Genomic DNA, 12,500 nt, shown 5'->3' with positions numbered 1-12,500 from the left:
CATATTCAGTTTTTGGTTCCTATTTTATAGTATGCAGATTCCATTTGTGTGAGTCCCCACAAATGGTTACAAGTGCCTACAGGTTGTTCGGTATTATGGTAAGTAAAATTCCATTTAGTCTTCTTAAAAACGTAATTTATTTTCTACGTTGATCAATTAATAAACCTAAACACAAAAATGTATTATCAAGCCATGTGTATTTAATATATCTGTTAATAACAAACATCACCCTCAACTTTTAGATTTGCAAACATTTAAGAGCAAACATCAAACAGATAATTTATAAAAGAGTGTAGAGAACGTAGTTTCTATTCATGCATTATGCTTGTGCTTTAACTGTATTTGCAGATACAGAAATGATTAAAAGTGTTATAATTGTAATAAAATCAATCACTCAATTTAATTTATTAACATACCACGTTATGATCGTTGTAATGTTGATTAATTTAGAAAAGGAAAGAGTTACTAGATTAGGATAACAGTATAGAACCGTAAATGGTCAGTCAGAAATAGGTTACACAGATAGCACAAAGTTATTCTGAAATAGACGCATGCTGTTAGAATATTTTAAAAGTTGTATATTTTATTCACCGAAATTCTGTTTTGTCTTTTAGGTTAAAAAATAGCAATAAACTTGTCAATTCTCTTCCCGAGCCAGGTGAATATTTGCAATGTACAGAGGAGGATTCAGAAATGCCAAATTTTACGGTAAGATAATCTTATAATATTCTATGTAAATTTCTATGACTATTGTATTACTGCTTTATTTTTTTATTGTATTAATTACCATTGTAATTTTCATGAGATATATTTTATTGCGTATGAATGGTTATATATTTTATTGCGTATGAATATAATATAGTATAACAGCTCATGGTGGGTGGCACAGTTAGCAAAGTGCACGGAGATGTACCAGGCTCTATTTTGCTTGCATTCTTATTTCGCATCACACGGTTGATATTAATTGACACTAATAGAACAGAGGTAAACATCAAAATATTATATATCCCATAATTCATTGTTAGTACGATGCATTATATTAAAATAGCATTGAAATATCTTATCATAGGTTACAATATATATGTTTATTGGGATTAACAGAGAATCTTGCATTCACAATATATTTTCCATGGCAGCAGCAGCAGCAGTAGCAGTAATAATGGAAAAGGTGGAGCCCCCGGGGGGGGGGGGTAGCGAAGGGGGAGCATCATTATGTGGTACATTGTTCTATATATGTACCGCTTTCTCACTCCACTGTCAATTGTTATAATGTTTATAACTATTTAATGTCATACGGTTGATAGCGTATAAACGTTTAGTTTTTTAATTATCAGAATTGTTTTAATGTAGTTGATGAGGTGTCAGTCTCTTTTAATGACTTATTAATTAACACAGTCATCGTTTTTGATTTCCACTCGTTTACTTAATTATTTTTTCTAAAATTTTCGTTGCGTCTTACAACCTCTTCAATAGTCGTTATTGCCCGTTATCAGAGATGAGTTCTTTCTCTTTGTTTGTTGTGTTTATGTATGTATGTATGTATGTATGTATGTATGTATGTATGTATGTATGTATGTGCGTGTGTATGCATGTATGTATGTATGCATGCTTGTATGTATGCATGTATGTGCGTGTGTATGCATGTGTGTGTATGCATGTATATATGCATACGTGTGTGTTCGTTTGTATGTATGTATTCTGTAAATTCACGTGCGTGTGTGTTCTATATCTAGGGCAAGTACAACTGGTTTCATTACACATAATGCTATCTAACTTCTTTCTCGCCCTCCTGTATACCCGAACCCTGTCTTTCCAATTATATCCAGCATCGTGGGTTAATCTAGATTTACCGTGATACTTTGGTGGCTGGAGTTAGCTATGTGTTGCATGCTCTCCTCTCAGATGTTGAATTAAGGCATCCTTGAAGTCTTGTGGTACAAGACTCACCTTTGAGATGTTTATGACGAAGTCATGAAGTTTCTTAAAAAGCTTATGTCCACCATGTTTGTAGATTTCTGGAGGGATAGCATACCTACCAGATGCTTTACTAGAAGAGAACTGTTTAATAGAATTTACCACTTCTAGGAAGGTTGGCCCCAGAGACAGTTCCGGTATTTCAGTGTTCTGTGGAACAGATATTATGACGTCATCTTTAGTGACTGAGGGGGAGAAAAAATAGGAGTAACACCGTACTCTTGAGGACCATACACCTTCTTAAGGCCATCCATCATAAAAGGCTTTAGAATACTTTCAATCTGCGGCTTCTTGTAGTTCGGTAGCCATGAAAGACCACCAAGCGTCCTTCATCTTTCTCAAAGCACGTTGGAATTGGCTTCTGCGTTTTCCTAGGCATTCTCTTTTCTAGATGAGTTCGTATCTGTTTTGTGAGAGCTGTGCATTTTATCTATCAACTGTAGGATGACTGTGTTGTTATCGTTGAACCAATCTTGATGTTTACGAACAGGAAGTCCAAGAACCTCTAAAGATGCAGGGTGCGTTGCAATCACGCAGAGCATTCCCAGATGATTCTATGTCATCATTGATATCAACAGTGTTGAATGCAGTGTCCAACTCAATAGGGAGCTCAGCCCGTTTTTCAACAGTTTGGAAAGGCAGAACATTAATGCGCTTAGGCACTGATGACTTTTGTAGTCTTCAGTGTTTCTGATGGAACGTAGCCTTACTTAGGAGAAGAGAATGGTCAGATAGAGAGAGTAGTGTTACATACCCCAGTGCCCCAATAATTACAGGTATAAACCTGAACTTGTACTCTGAATTAAGTTAATGCAAATTTCTCAATAGGTCTCCGTAGGTATTCTCTTTTTTACTGATATTCAGCTTCATGCTAACATCCGCTGGGCAGCTAATTTCCACAACTGTACACACTTTCTCTTGTCTGTTCCAAGTCATTATATAAGGTGTGTTGTGTTTATATTTTATTGAGGTTTTCACTAGGGCACTCCACCAATACTCCTTTTTATTATGAGTGACTATGGCTTCCACCATACAGTGGGTTCTTGTTTCTTTGTCCTCAGTATTTTCCTTTTGACGGATCTCGTTATACAGTGTCCTAGCTACAACATCATGTCTGATCGATAGATAACACCGTGATGACATTGTTGGACAACTGCTTATGATGCGAGTGATGGGTTGCCACATTTTACTGCTTTTCCTGCATCTCTGTCCCTTTTGTTCATCAAGTGTTTGATTGATATTTTCTGTTATTGGATTGCAAACGCATAGTTTTCAAAGTGGAAGGTCTTAATCCGGTCGTTGGTCCATGATAGACTGCTTTGATTATCAATGTTACTATCATCGCGGAGCTTTCTAACATATCCATGCATAGTCTTCTGCATATATACGCTCATCCTCTCATCTGATGTCATACGACTTGCGGTAGAATCATGTATGTAAACATATACTTACATCTGTATAATCTCTACAATGGTATTGAGTAATTTTCTTCAAATAGAAAACGCTAAACGGAGATATGTTCATAACGCGGTAGAAAATGCGACATGATTTCCAACCTGAGTATTTATTTAGAATTTTTAATATATGCTAGAAGACAAAATTAATTAAAATTCTAAATGACGCAGTCGTAGAGATTTTATTCCAGGAAATGTAATCTCCTTTTCGCTTTAAGGTACTCTATTCACTTATGAACTTGTGCTCCACATGATTGTATGAAATATTCTAACCATTTTTCAACTTTTTAATATAAAATCTGTGAATTTGAAGAGGTTATTGGTTAGCAAAGAATTTCATTAGAGAGAACAAAAGAATTTTTTTTATTCTTTTACACGTTTCAGTCATTGGACTGCGGCTATGCTGGAGCACCACCTTAAGAATGGTAACAGAAGATTTATGTTCAGCTATTGTAACGGAAAGTATTATACTTTGATTTTAAAATCTTACAATACTGTCTAAAAACTCCAAAGGATTATGAAGTTGGCAATTTTGATTTATTGCAACTGCTCTCTACCCGCTTTTTATGTTAGTAACTATAAAAAGTTGTATCACATTGATGATACTATCTCAACTATAGATAAAAATGGGTATATTCGATCTTCTTAATAGAATATTCAGGTCAAGTCAGGTAAGGGTCATGTGCCATTGCTGTGTGTTGCTGCATTCGCTGTTTGCCGGTATCTTAGCGGGTCCTCTCGGGCGATCCATCAATCAGGGTCTCAGACAGTCCTCATTACCGTGAGACACCTCATCATCTGTCGTGACTATGTGGCATGTGGTCAACCAACGCGAGCTGTCAACCTAGTCGGACCCTTAGTAAAGAGAGCACGGTAAGGTCTAAATCCTGAATCATATAAGTAACATGATACATCCCAGTTTCTGACCAAAGTCGTTCGTTGGATACGAAATCCGACCGGTAGTAACCCATAATCTTAAGAAGCGTCCTGATACCAATGGAACTCAAGCAGCTCTTAAGGACCATTGACAGTGTCCGAGCCTGACAAGTACAGAGCAGAACAAGAAAGACCAGAGACATAAAGAGCCGAACCTTTGTCCCCACTGCAGATATCGGCAGCACCAAACACCTTTATTTAATGACTCAAGAAATGCACCAGCTATTTTTAGTTTGGAATACGTAATCTGATCAATAAGTAATCCAGATTGTCACCATAGTAACGAAGTTAAAGTACGCAGAACAAAGCCGCTTGGCACAGAGTTACCTTAAACGTTGTTGTCCATGCGCACTAAGTTTTAACGTTCTAGCTTACTAGCACTATTTAAAATATTGCTTTGAAGGAGCGTGTGTAGCGTGTGATCGTCGTATTGACCATAACAGAGTAAGTTGAGCAAAGAGGCTGCATCGAATTTTACCAAAATCTTGGTGATACCTGTTCAGAGGCCTACGCAGAGTTTTCAAGAAGTTTTCACCGTTCTCGACACAATCAAGGATCTGAAACCCGAGTGTCTTTTTGGTCAGCTGAAAGCAGTTTTGACACAAACTTGGCAGACACGCGTCTCATACCCAAATCTTCCTTGATAATGGACTGAACTGAACCGTAACTAATCTACACATCTAATAACTCACGGATGGCGATTCGACGGTTTCCTCTCACAGCTGCACGCACGTCTACGATGTTTTACTCAGTTCTGCTGGTTGCGAGTCTTCCAGAACGTTCATAAATATCGACATTTTTTCGGCCATCTTGGAAACGTCTGAATCACTCGTACACTTGTGTGTGGCTTATACACTCCTCTCCATACACTTTCTGCAACTTTGTGTTGGCCTTTCATTCCATGCACTGCTGTAAACGGCGAAAGTGAGCTAGAACTTTAAAATTTACTGCGCATGAACAGCAGTGTATACGGTCAATGCATGTCAAAACAAATACATGTTCTACTAATATATATTAGAATGTACTGTGGAGGATCCTGGCCTGGTGGTTAGGATAATACGGCCTACGATCGGCAATTGTAAATGTGATATTTGTTTCATAAAATCCTCAAAATATTATCAATAAACCAAAAGCTCTGATCTCAGTGGAACTCATTTTCTTGTGTAATAAATTTGAACGCTAGAGAATATAGTGATGTCTTTTCCCTATAGTTAGAGAAAAATATGATTATGATTTAATTATTCATTTTCTACCTACATATTCCTATTTAACTATTTTTATTCTGTTAACACTTCGCAGAAATGTTCGCAGTAAAAAGCTAAAACTTAATAATTTTACACTATATATCCAATTTTGAGTTTGCATTATTTGTAGTTTACACAATATTATATCTCTCATGCATAAATACATTTCCATTAATACATGCTGTAACATATTATCTTATTTAAATTATTTGTTTCCGCCGCATATTCAGCGAATCTGTGTAAATCAAATTTTACATATGGTTTGTTATATTGTTCCTTTTCCTGTCGGCCCTGTGGTTGCAAATTTTAAAATACTTTAGCTTAAACAGAACTCATTATCGATTTAGTAATACAGATACAGTAAATTTTTTAAAGTTTGATTATAATCAGTGATCTTAGGTATATTATTAAATTGTTCAAAGCATATTTGCTTTTCTAATCGAACCAATAAAGGTTATTTCTATCTGTATTTAAAGTGATTTGTATGACATATTTAAGACTGTTTCAGTTGTACAAGAAAATAATTATGTTAACAAGTGAAGAGAATGTTCTCTAATCTTAACATATATGTATTCATGTTTATATACTTTTCCTAAACATGTAAATTTAAAGGAAACGTATACACGCGTGCGTGCACAGAAATACGTTCATATACACATATATGTAAGTATAAACGGAAAACACATATATATACTGATATAAGTATCAATGAAAGAGGAAAATACTTGTGTACTCCAAATCTATGCTAACATTTGCCTTATTTGTATTCCATATTATATTTGTATTTCAAATTATATTTCTAGAAATCATATTCTACAAATAAAAATTAGCCAGCAATATATACGTTTCTATAAATAAGAAACCACATTAAACCAAAACTATGTTCAGAGATCTCTTTTAACCATAAAATATTGCTTATTTCTATATAATAATATCAGCTGCCAATGAACGCAGACTTTTTTTCAAGTGTCACCTAATTTCACGTCTACTAATTAGACACAGTTTGTTTAGGCAATCTATGTTACCAGATTTTGAATATAAATTTATTTGTTTTGAAATTTATAAAAATTACACTCCGATTATAACAGACGTTTCTGCAATTTATGCGCACAAACATGTACGTGTATTGTTGTGTGTGTGTGTGTGTGTGTGTGTGTGTGTGTGTGTGTGTGTGTGTGTGTGTGTGTGTGTGTGTGTGTGTGTGTGTGTGTGCGTGCTTGTGTGAGAGAGAGAGAGAAAGAGAGAGAGAGGGAGAGAGAGAGATTGCTTGACAAAGAAGAAAACCGTAGCTCAATGTTCTGCCTGTATATTTTCATTTTGTGTTAGAAATGGCAAATTCCTTGCGGACGTCCGTTCATTTCTCTGAAACTTTGGTTTGTTTTTCGACTCTTTGGAATTCGGGAACTTCAGAAAATCATCAGAAAGGTAGGCTTCAACTTGTTTACTGGAACCAATCTATTAACTGCATCTGGCTGTGGGGACAAGGTTTACCATCTTCACTAAAACTTTTAACTGGTTCTAAATTGTGTTACTGCCATACTAATAAGCATTTAAACTGAATGATTTGACGGACGGAAGAAATGTTTAATATACCCAGGAAACATTAAAACAAGACCATTACAATTAATGTTGTTCATGGCAGACTAAACTAAAATTTAATTCAAAATAAAGAGGTTGGATCTATATCATTCTACGCATTGTACTCCTTGGAAAACGGAAGCAACTTTAAAGAACACAATAGAATAACCTTAAGTTAAGAAACAACAGCGTTGACGAATTACGAAACAACTGAAATCCGATAATGAACATTTCATAATGAACTGAGAAACGCAGTGAAAATCAATGTAAAGAAATTAACATGCAATCAATAAATCTATTAAAATCTATTAAAAAGTTGAGCTCAAATACTATCACATCTTGTGCCTACCTAACAAAAGAGAAATACTACAGGCTTGTTGACAAGATTCTGTATACATGAATGAGTTCTAAACAATGTTATAACTCCAAATTTAATCAACTAAAATTTTTCCAAAGCATCTTTCCATAACAATCAATCATAAAAGACTAGTTATCCCTCACGCAAGACCACACATTCAAAGATGAGACTCAGCAGAGACTATATGAAGGCAAGGCTAACTCTAATGCATAGCAATTTGACAATGGTTTTAGCAAACCTAAACTTCGAAGTTAATGTCAGAAACACTTTTGTTTTAGAATAAATTTTTACTCTACAAATGTACATAATATCCTACAAGATAAATGTAAAATTGTTTGTATTATAAATGATCATAAAAACAAATATTAATTTGTGGTGTGTGTGTGTGTGTGTGTGTGTGTGGTGTGTGTGTGTGTGTGTGTGTGTGTGTGTGTGTGCGTGTGTGTGTGTGTGTGTGTGTCCGTGTGTCTCTGTGTGTGTGTGTGTGTCTGTGTGTGTGTGTGTCTGTGTGTGTATGTGTGTCTGTGTGTGTGTGTGTGTGCACGCGTGTGTATCTGTGTGTGTGTGTGCCCGCGCATGTGTATGTTTTTGTCACCTACCACTGTATTGATTTGTTTACGATTCTATAACCGAGCAGTTTGGGCAAAGAACCCCATAGAATAGTACCAGGTTTTAAAGGGTAAGCACTGTGGTCGATTTATTTAACTAAACCCTTGCGCCAAAGGGGTTAGTCATGACTGAAATAATGTATATATATATATATATATATATATATATATATATATATATATATATATATATATATATATATATATATATATATATATATATTCTCTCTTGTCGGTTTCGACGTACAAGACTCCGACAACGCACTCTTTCGTTGTCAGTTATTATGCTTATGTCGAATGTGAGATTTAAGTCCCGCCAACGATTTGCGAAAAAGGCCACAGATCTTGCAAGTCAGTGCAGGTGGTATATTTGCAGTCGCTTTTCTCCTTCTCCTTGCAGCACGGAGCCTACAATACCATTTTTACACAACGATCTCAACAGTTGAGATTCAGTACGTACTCGTGCGCAAAGGATTCGAACTTAGACTCCAGTGTATTTACGAAGAGATAATTCTGCGGGGTAAAGTGTGGCTATAAGAGGAATCATGGAAGAAAAGATGTGGAGGCAATTAGGCTCATCATCGAATTACCTAATCTTTATTTGCTTTCATTACGGCCTACTTATTGCGGTGACCTACATCTACCTACATTATGATGGATTTCATGCCCCCAAAACAGCTGTTGGACTTATAACACATTATCTTTTCCCCATCGATTTTCTTTGTCGTTTACACTCTGTACGTTTGATCTATTAATATCAGTTTCTTAAATATTCTTAAATATTCATCATCTGAATGACTTCAGATATATATATATATATATATATATATATATATATAATATAAATAATATAAATATATGCATATATACATATATGTACATACCTACATATGTATGTGTATATACATGTATATATGGATATAGGACATCAAAAAATTTTGAACTCAATGAGAAACGAAAACATAAAAACAAAAGCATAGAAACAAACTTTTTTCGAACAACGAAAAAAGAAACAAACAGAGAAACGAGACATACAACATAAAGAATATTCCCCTTCTTCAGTTGTCCCTGTTTCACTACTCCACGTTCGAAGGCAAGGACAAGACGCGACTTCGTTGAAACAGTCCTTCTCGAAAAGCAAATTAAATAAAATTTGGGATTTTTTGCGGAGAGTGAAAGTGGTAACAAGAACAGAACAGTGAGATCAAAACAGTAAAAACAATAAAAATTAAAAACTATAAAAGACAGAACAATGAGAACAAAACAGTAAAAACAAACGGTGAGGGATGTTAAGCCAAGGCGATGAGAATATTATTTTGAACGTTTAGGAAGACAAGCTTATGAAGGAGACAGCATAAGCACGTTTAGTCTTTACGAAGGTTGTGGGTAGAAAGGTAGATTCTCTTTCGTCACGTGTCAGCGACGAGAGAGTCGAGGAGGAGTGAGAGAGAGGGAGCGGTGGAGGGGAGAGGAGAAGAATAGGGAAGGGTGGGAGAGAAAACCCGTATAAACAGTATAAACCTACCTGGGCTATAATATACTCGGGTATCTCATATCAAGGCCAACACTCCAGTTGTGGACTCTGCTTAAAAGAAGCCCTCACAATTTTAACCCACACTTTGGTGCATGTGGCTGGCTAGAGATGTGGAATCGATATTGTCTATATATTTAAAAGAGTTTAAATGTACATAATACCTTTGTTTAAAAATAGTTCTAGATCCAATGTTGTAGCTACAGGAGTTATTTACTATATTGTGAATGGAGCATTGGTATACGATGTTGAATCTTCTGCAATGGGCTTGCAGTGGGTAATCTATGCCGGATCTGCAGTTGTAATTATCAGTTCTATGATGGTTAATTGAAGAGAGAGATGAGGTAATGCTGGTAGTGGTTAGGGTGGGTTTGCTGTTATTATTGCTGTCTTTTATAGTATCGTTATCAATGTCAGCGGTAGTAATAGTATCATTGGTAATAGTGTTAGTATTAGCGGTGGTATTAGCAATAAGTTAAATTATGAACAGTTATGCTTCTTTTTTCTTCTCTCTTTCCATCTCCTTATTCTTTTACTCCCTTCCTCTATGTCGTCATCTCATTAATATATACCGAAACGCACATGGTGCAAAAATAACTGAATCAAGTTATCTCCTGCAAGAAAGAAAAAAGAAGCATCTCTCCTGAAAAAAATCCCGTAAACCAAAAAAAAAATAATCCAGACCACATTGTTGGATTAAGTATCAATTCATCTATTTCATATTTTATTTATTATTCTATTTTATCTTTCACTTAGGCCCACATCTTAGTTAAAGTTGCGATCGTCATTTTGTTTGTTTACATTTTCAATAACTGTTCTCGATATAATAATTTTCCAGATACTCTATCTTCTAATTAGCCTTAAGATTAAATAAATAACGTTTATATTGATTACCGTCAAATTAGCCTTAGGATTAAATTAAATAACGTTTAATATTGTTTAATATTGTTAATAATTATTGTTAATTAGCCTTAAGATTAAATTAAATAACGTTTAATATTGATACCGTCAAATTAGCCTTAGGATGAAATTAAATAACGTTTAATATTGTTTAATATTGTTAATAATTATTGTTAATTAGCCTTAAGATTAAATTAAATAACGTTTAATATTAAAAACGTCTAATTAGCCTTAGGATTAAATTAAATAACGTTTAATATTGTTAATAATTATTGTTAATTAGCCTTAGGATTAAATTAAATAACGTTTAACATTGTTTAATATTGTTAATAATTACTGTTAATTAGCCTTAAGATTAAATTAAATAACGTTTAATATTGTTTTAATATTGTTAATAAATCTTCAGATACTCTATCTTCTAATTAGCCTTAAGATTAAATTAAATAACGTTTAATATTACCCACACTCTAATATAATATTAACATTGCTAATATATTTTCAGATACTCTATCTCCTGATTAGCCTTAAGATTAAATAACGTTTTTATCCACACTCTAATATAATATTAATATTGCTAATATATTTTCAGATACTCTATCTTCTAATTAGCCTAAGATTAAATTAAATAACGTTTAATATTAATAACGTCTAATTAGCCTTAAGATTAAATTAAATAACGGTTAATATTGCTTAATATTGTATATATAATTTTTCAGATACTCTGTATTCTAATTAGCCTTAAGATTAAATTAAATAACGTTTAATATTACCCACACTCTAATATAATATTAATATTGCTAATATATTTTCAGATACTCTATCTCCTAATTAGCCTTAAGATTAAATAACGTTTTTACCCAAATAACGTTTTTACACAAACTTTAATATTGTTAATATTTCTTTTTCAAGTACTCTATCTTCTAATTAGCCTTAATATCTTCCTGTCTTCTCTCGAACATAATTAGATAGAAAACGGATAGACGGATTATCCAGCATGTCCAGAGCATGGAGACGTGACGAGCTGGATTTATTCGTACGAGCATGGGAGTGCGCCGGCGGAGATAGCCCTAGGGAGTGATTGCGGCTGCGCTGAAGAGCAGAGGCTACAAGAGGACAGCGGCTCAGATGGAGCGAAAGAGACAGGAATTCGTGCGCTCATATGCGCTTGTACGGTCGCACATTGGCGCACTTGATGCCATCTTTGAGAACGAGCGGAGCAAAGATGGCAAGAATGGAGACGATGAAAGAAGTCACCCCCACCTGGTGGACGCCCGGGAGGAGGTTTTGAATGAGAAACCTGCCCGGAAGTGAACCCAGGTGCAAGTTCTCCAACCGGCAGCAAGGGCCATGGAGACGGAGAACCCGGTGAAGAGGTAGAGGGAGGAAGAAGAACTAAAAGAAGGACTGGAAGAGCTAAAGGAAAAGAAAAGCTCAAGCAGGACCAAAGTGTGAAACAACCAGAAATAGAAGTGGAACCGCAAAGGATGGAACCAAACAGCGCACACGGGTGTGTATGTTCTACCTGAGAGGTTCCTGCTGGCATGGAAAGGAAGGTGCAGGCTGCCGCTTTGCACATCGGGGACCCTGCCACAGAGACACGAGGCAGATGGACAACCCATCAACACAAAGAAAGGGATGACCACGCACCACCTGCCCCAAAACGGAGGTACGCAGATGTTGTGCGCGCCACAAACAGCCAACATGATGTCGAAAGGCAGCTGCTGAGCAACAATCTTTTTTGTGCATGGCACAAAAGATTGTACAGCAGCTGACCTGGCTTCATCAAACCAAGCCCGCAGGTGGGACTACCCACTATATACCAGACACCACAGCAAACAGACACAGGATGGACACCGCCGGCAACAACGTACACCTCACCTCGATACTCCTACTGAACATCAGAGGACTGCAAACACT

General features: G+C 35.6%; 1 protein-coding gene across 3 annotated transcripts in view; it reads left to right on the top strand.

The window, feature by feature from the left end:
- LOC115209452 (aromatic-L-amino-acid decarboxylase-like) overlaps positions 1-12,500 on the top strand; it is a 96,914-nt gene that overhangs the window by 73,523 nt on the left and 10,891 nt on the right. For all 3 annotated transcript variants that reach the window (XM_036500985.1, XM_036500983.1, XM_036500984.1), the window contains 3 exons: positions 31-98; positions 615-708; positions 6,935-7,033. In XM_036500985.1, the coding sequence (XP_036356878.1) occupies positions 31-98; positions 615-708; positions 6,935-7,033 (261 nt within the window). The remainder of the gene's footprint in view (positions 1-30; positions 99-614; positions 709-6,934; positions 7,034-12,500) is intronic.

Source organism: Octopus sinensis, linkage group LG3, assembly GCF_006345805.1.
Source record: "Octopus sinensis linkage group LG3, ASM634580v1, whole genome shotgun sequence".
In the NCBI taxonomy this organism is placed as follows: Eukaryota; Metazoa; Mollusca; class Cephalopoda; order Octopoda; family Octopodidae; genus Octopus; species Octopus sinensis.
The sequence above is the reverse complement of the archived record's forward strand: the minus strand, read 5'-3'. Positions and strand labels throughout refer to the sequence as shown.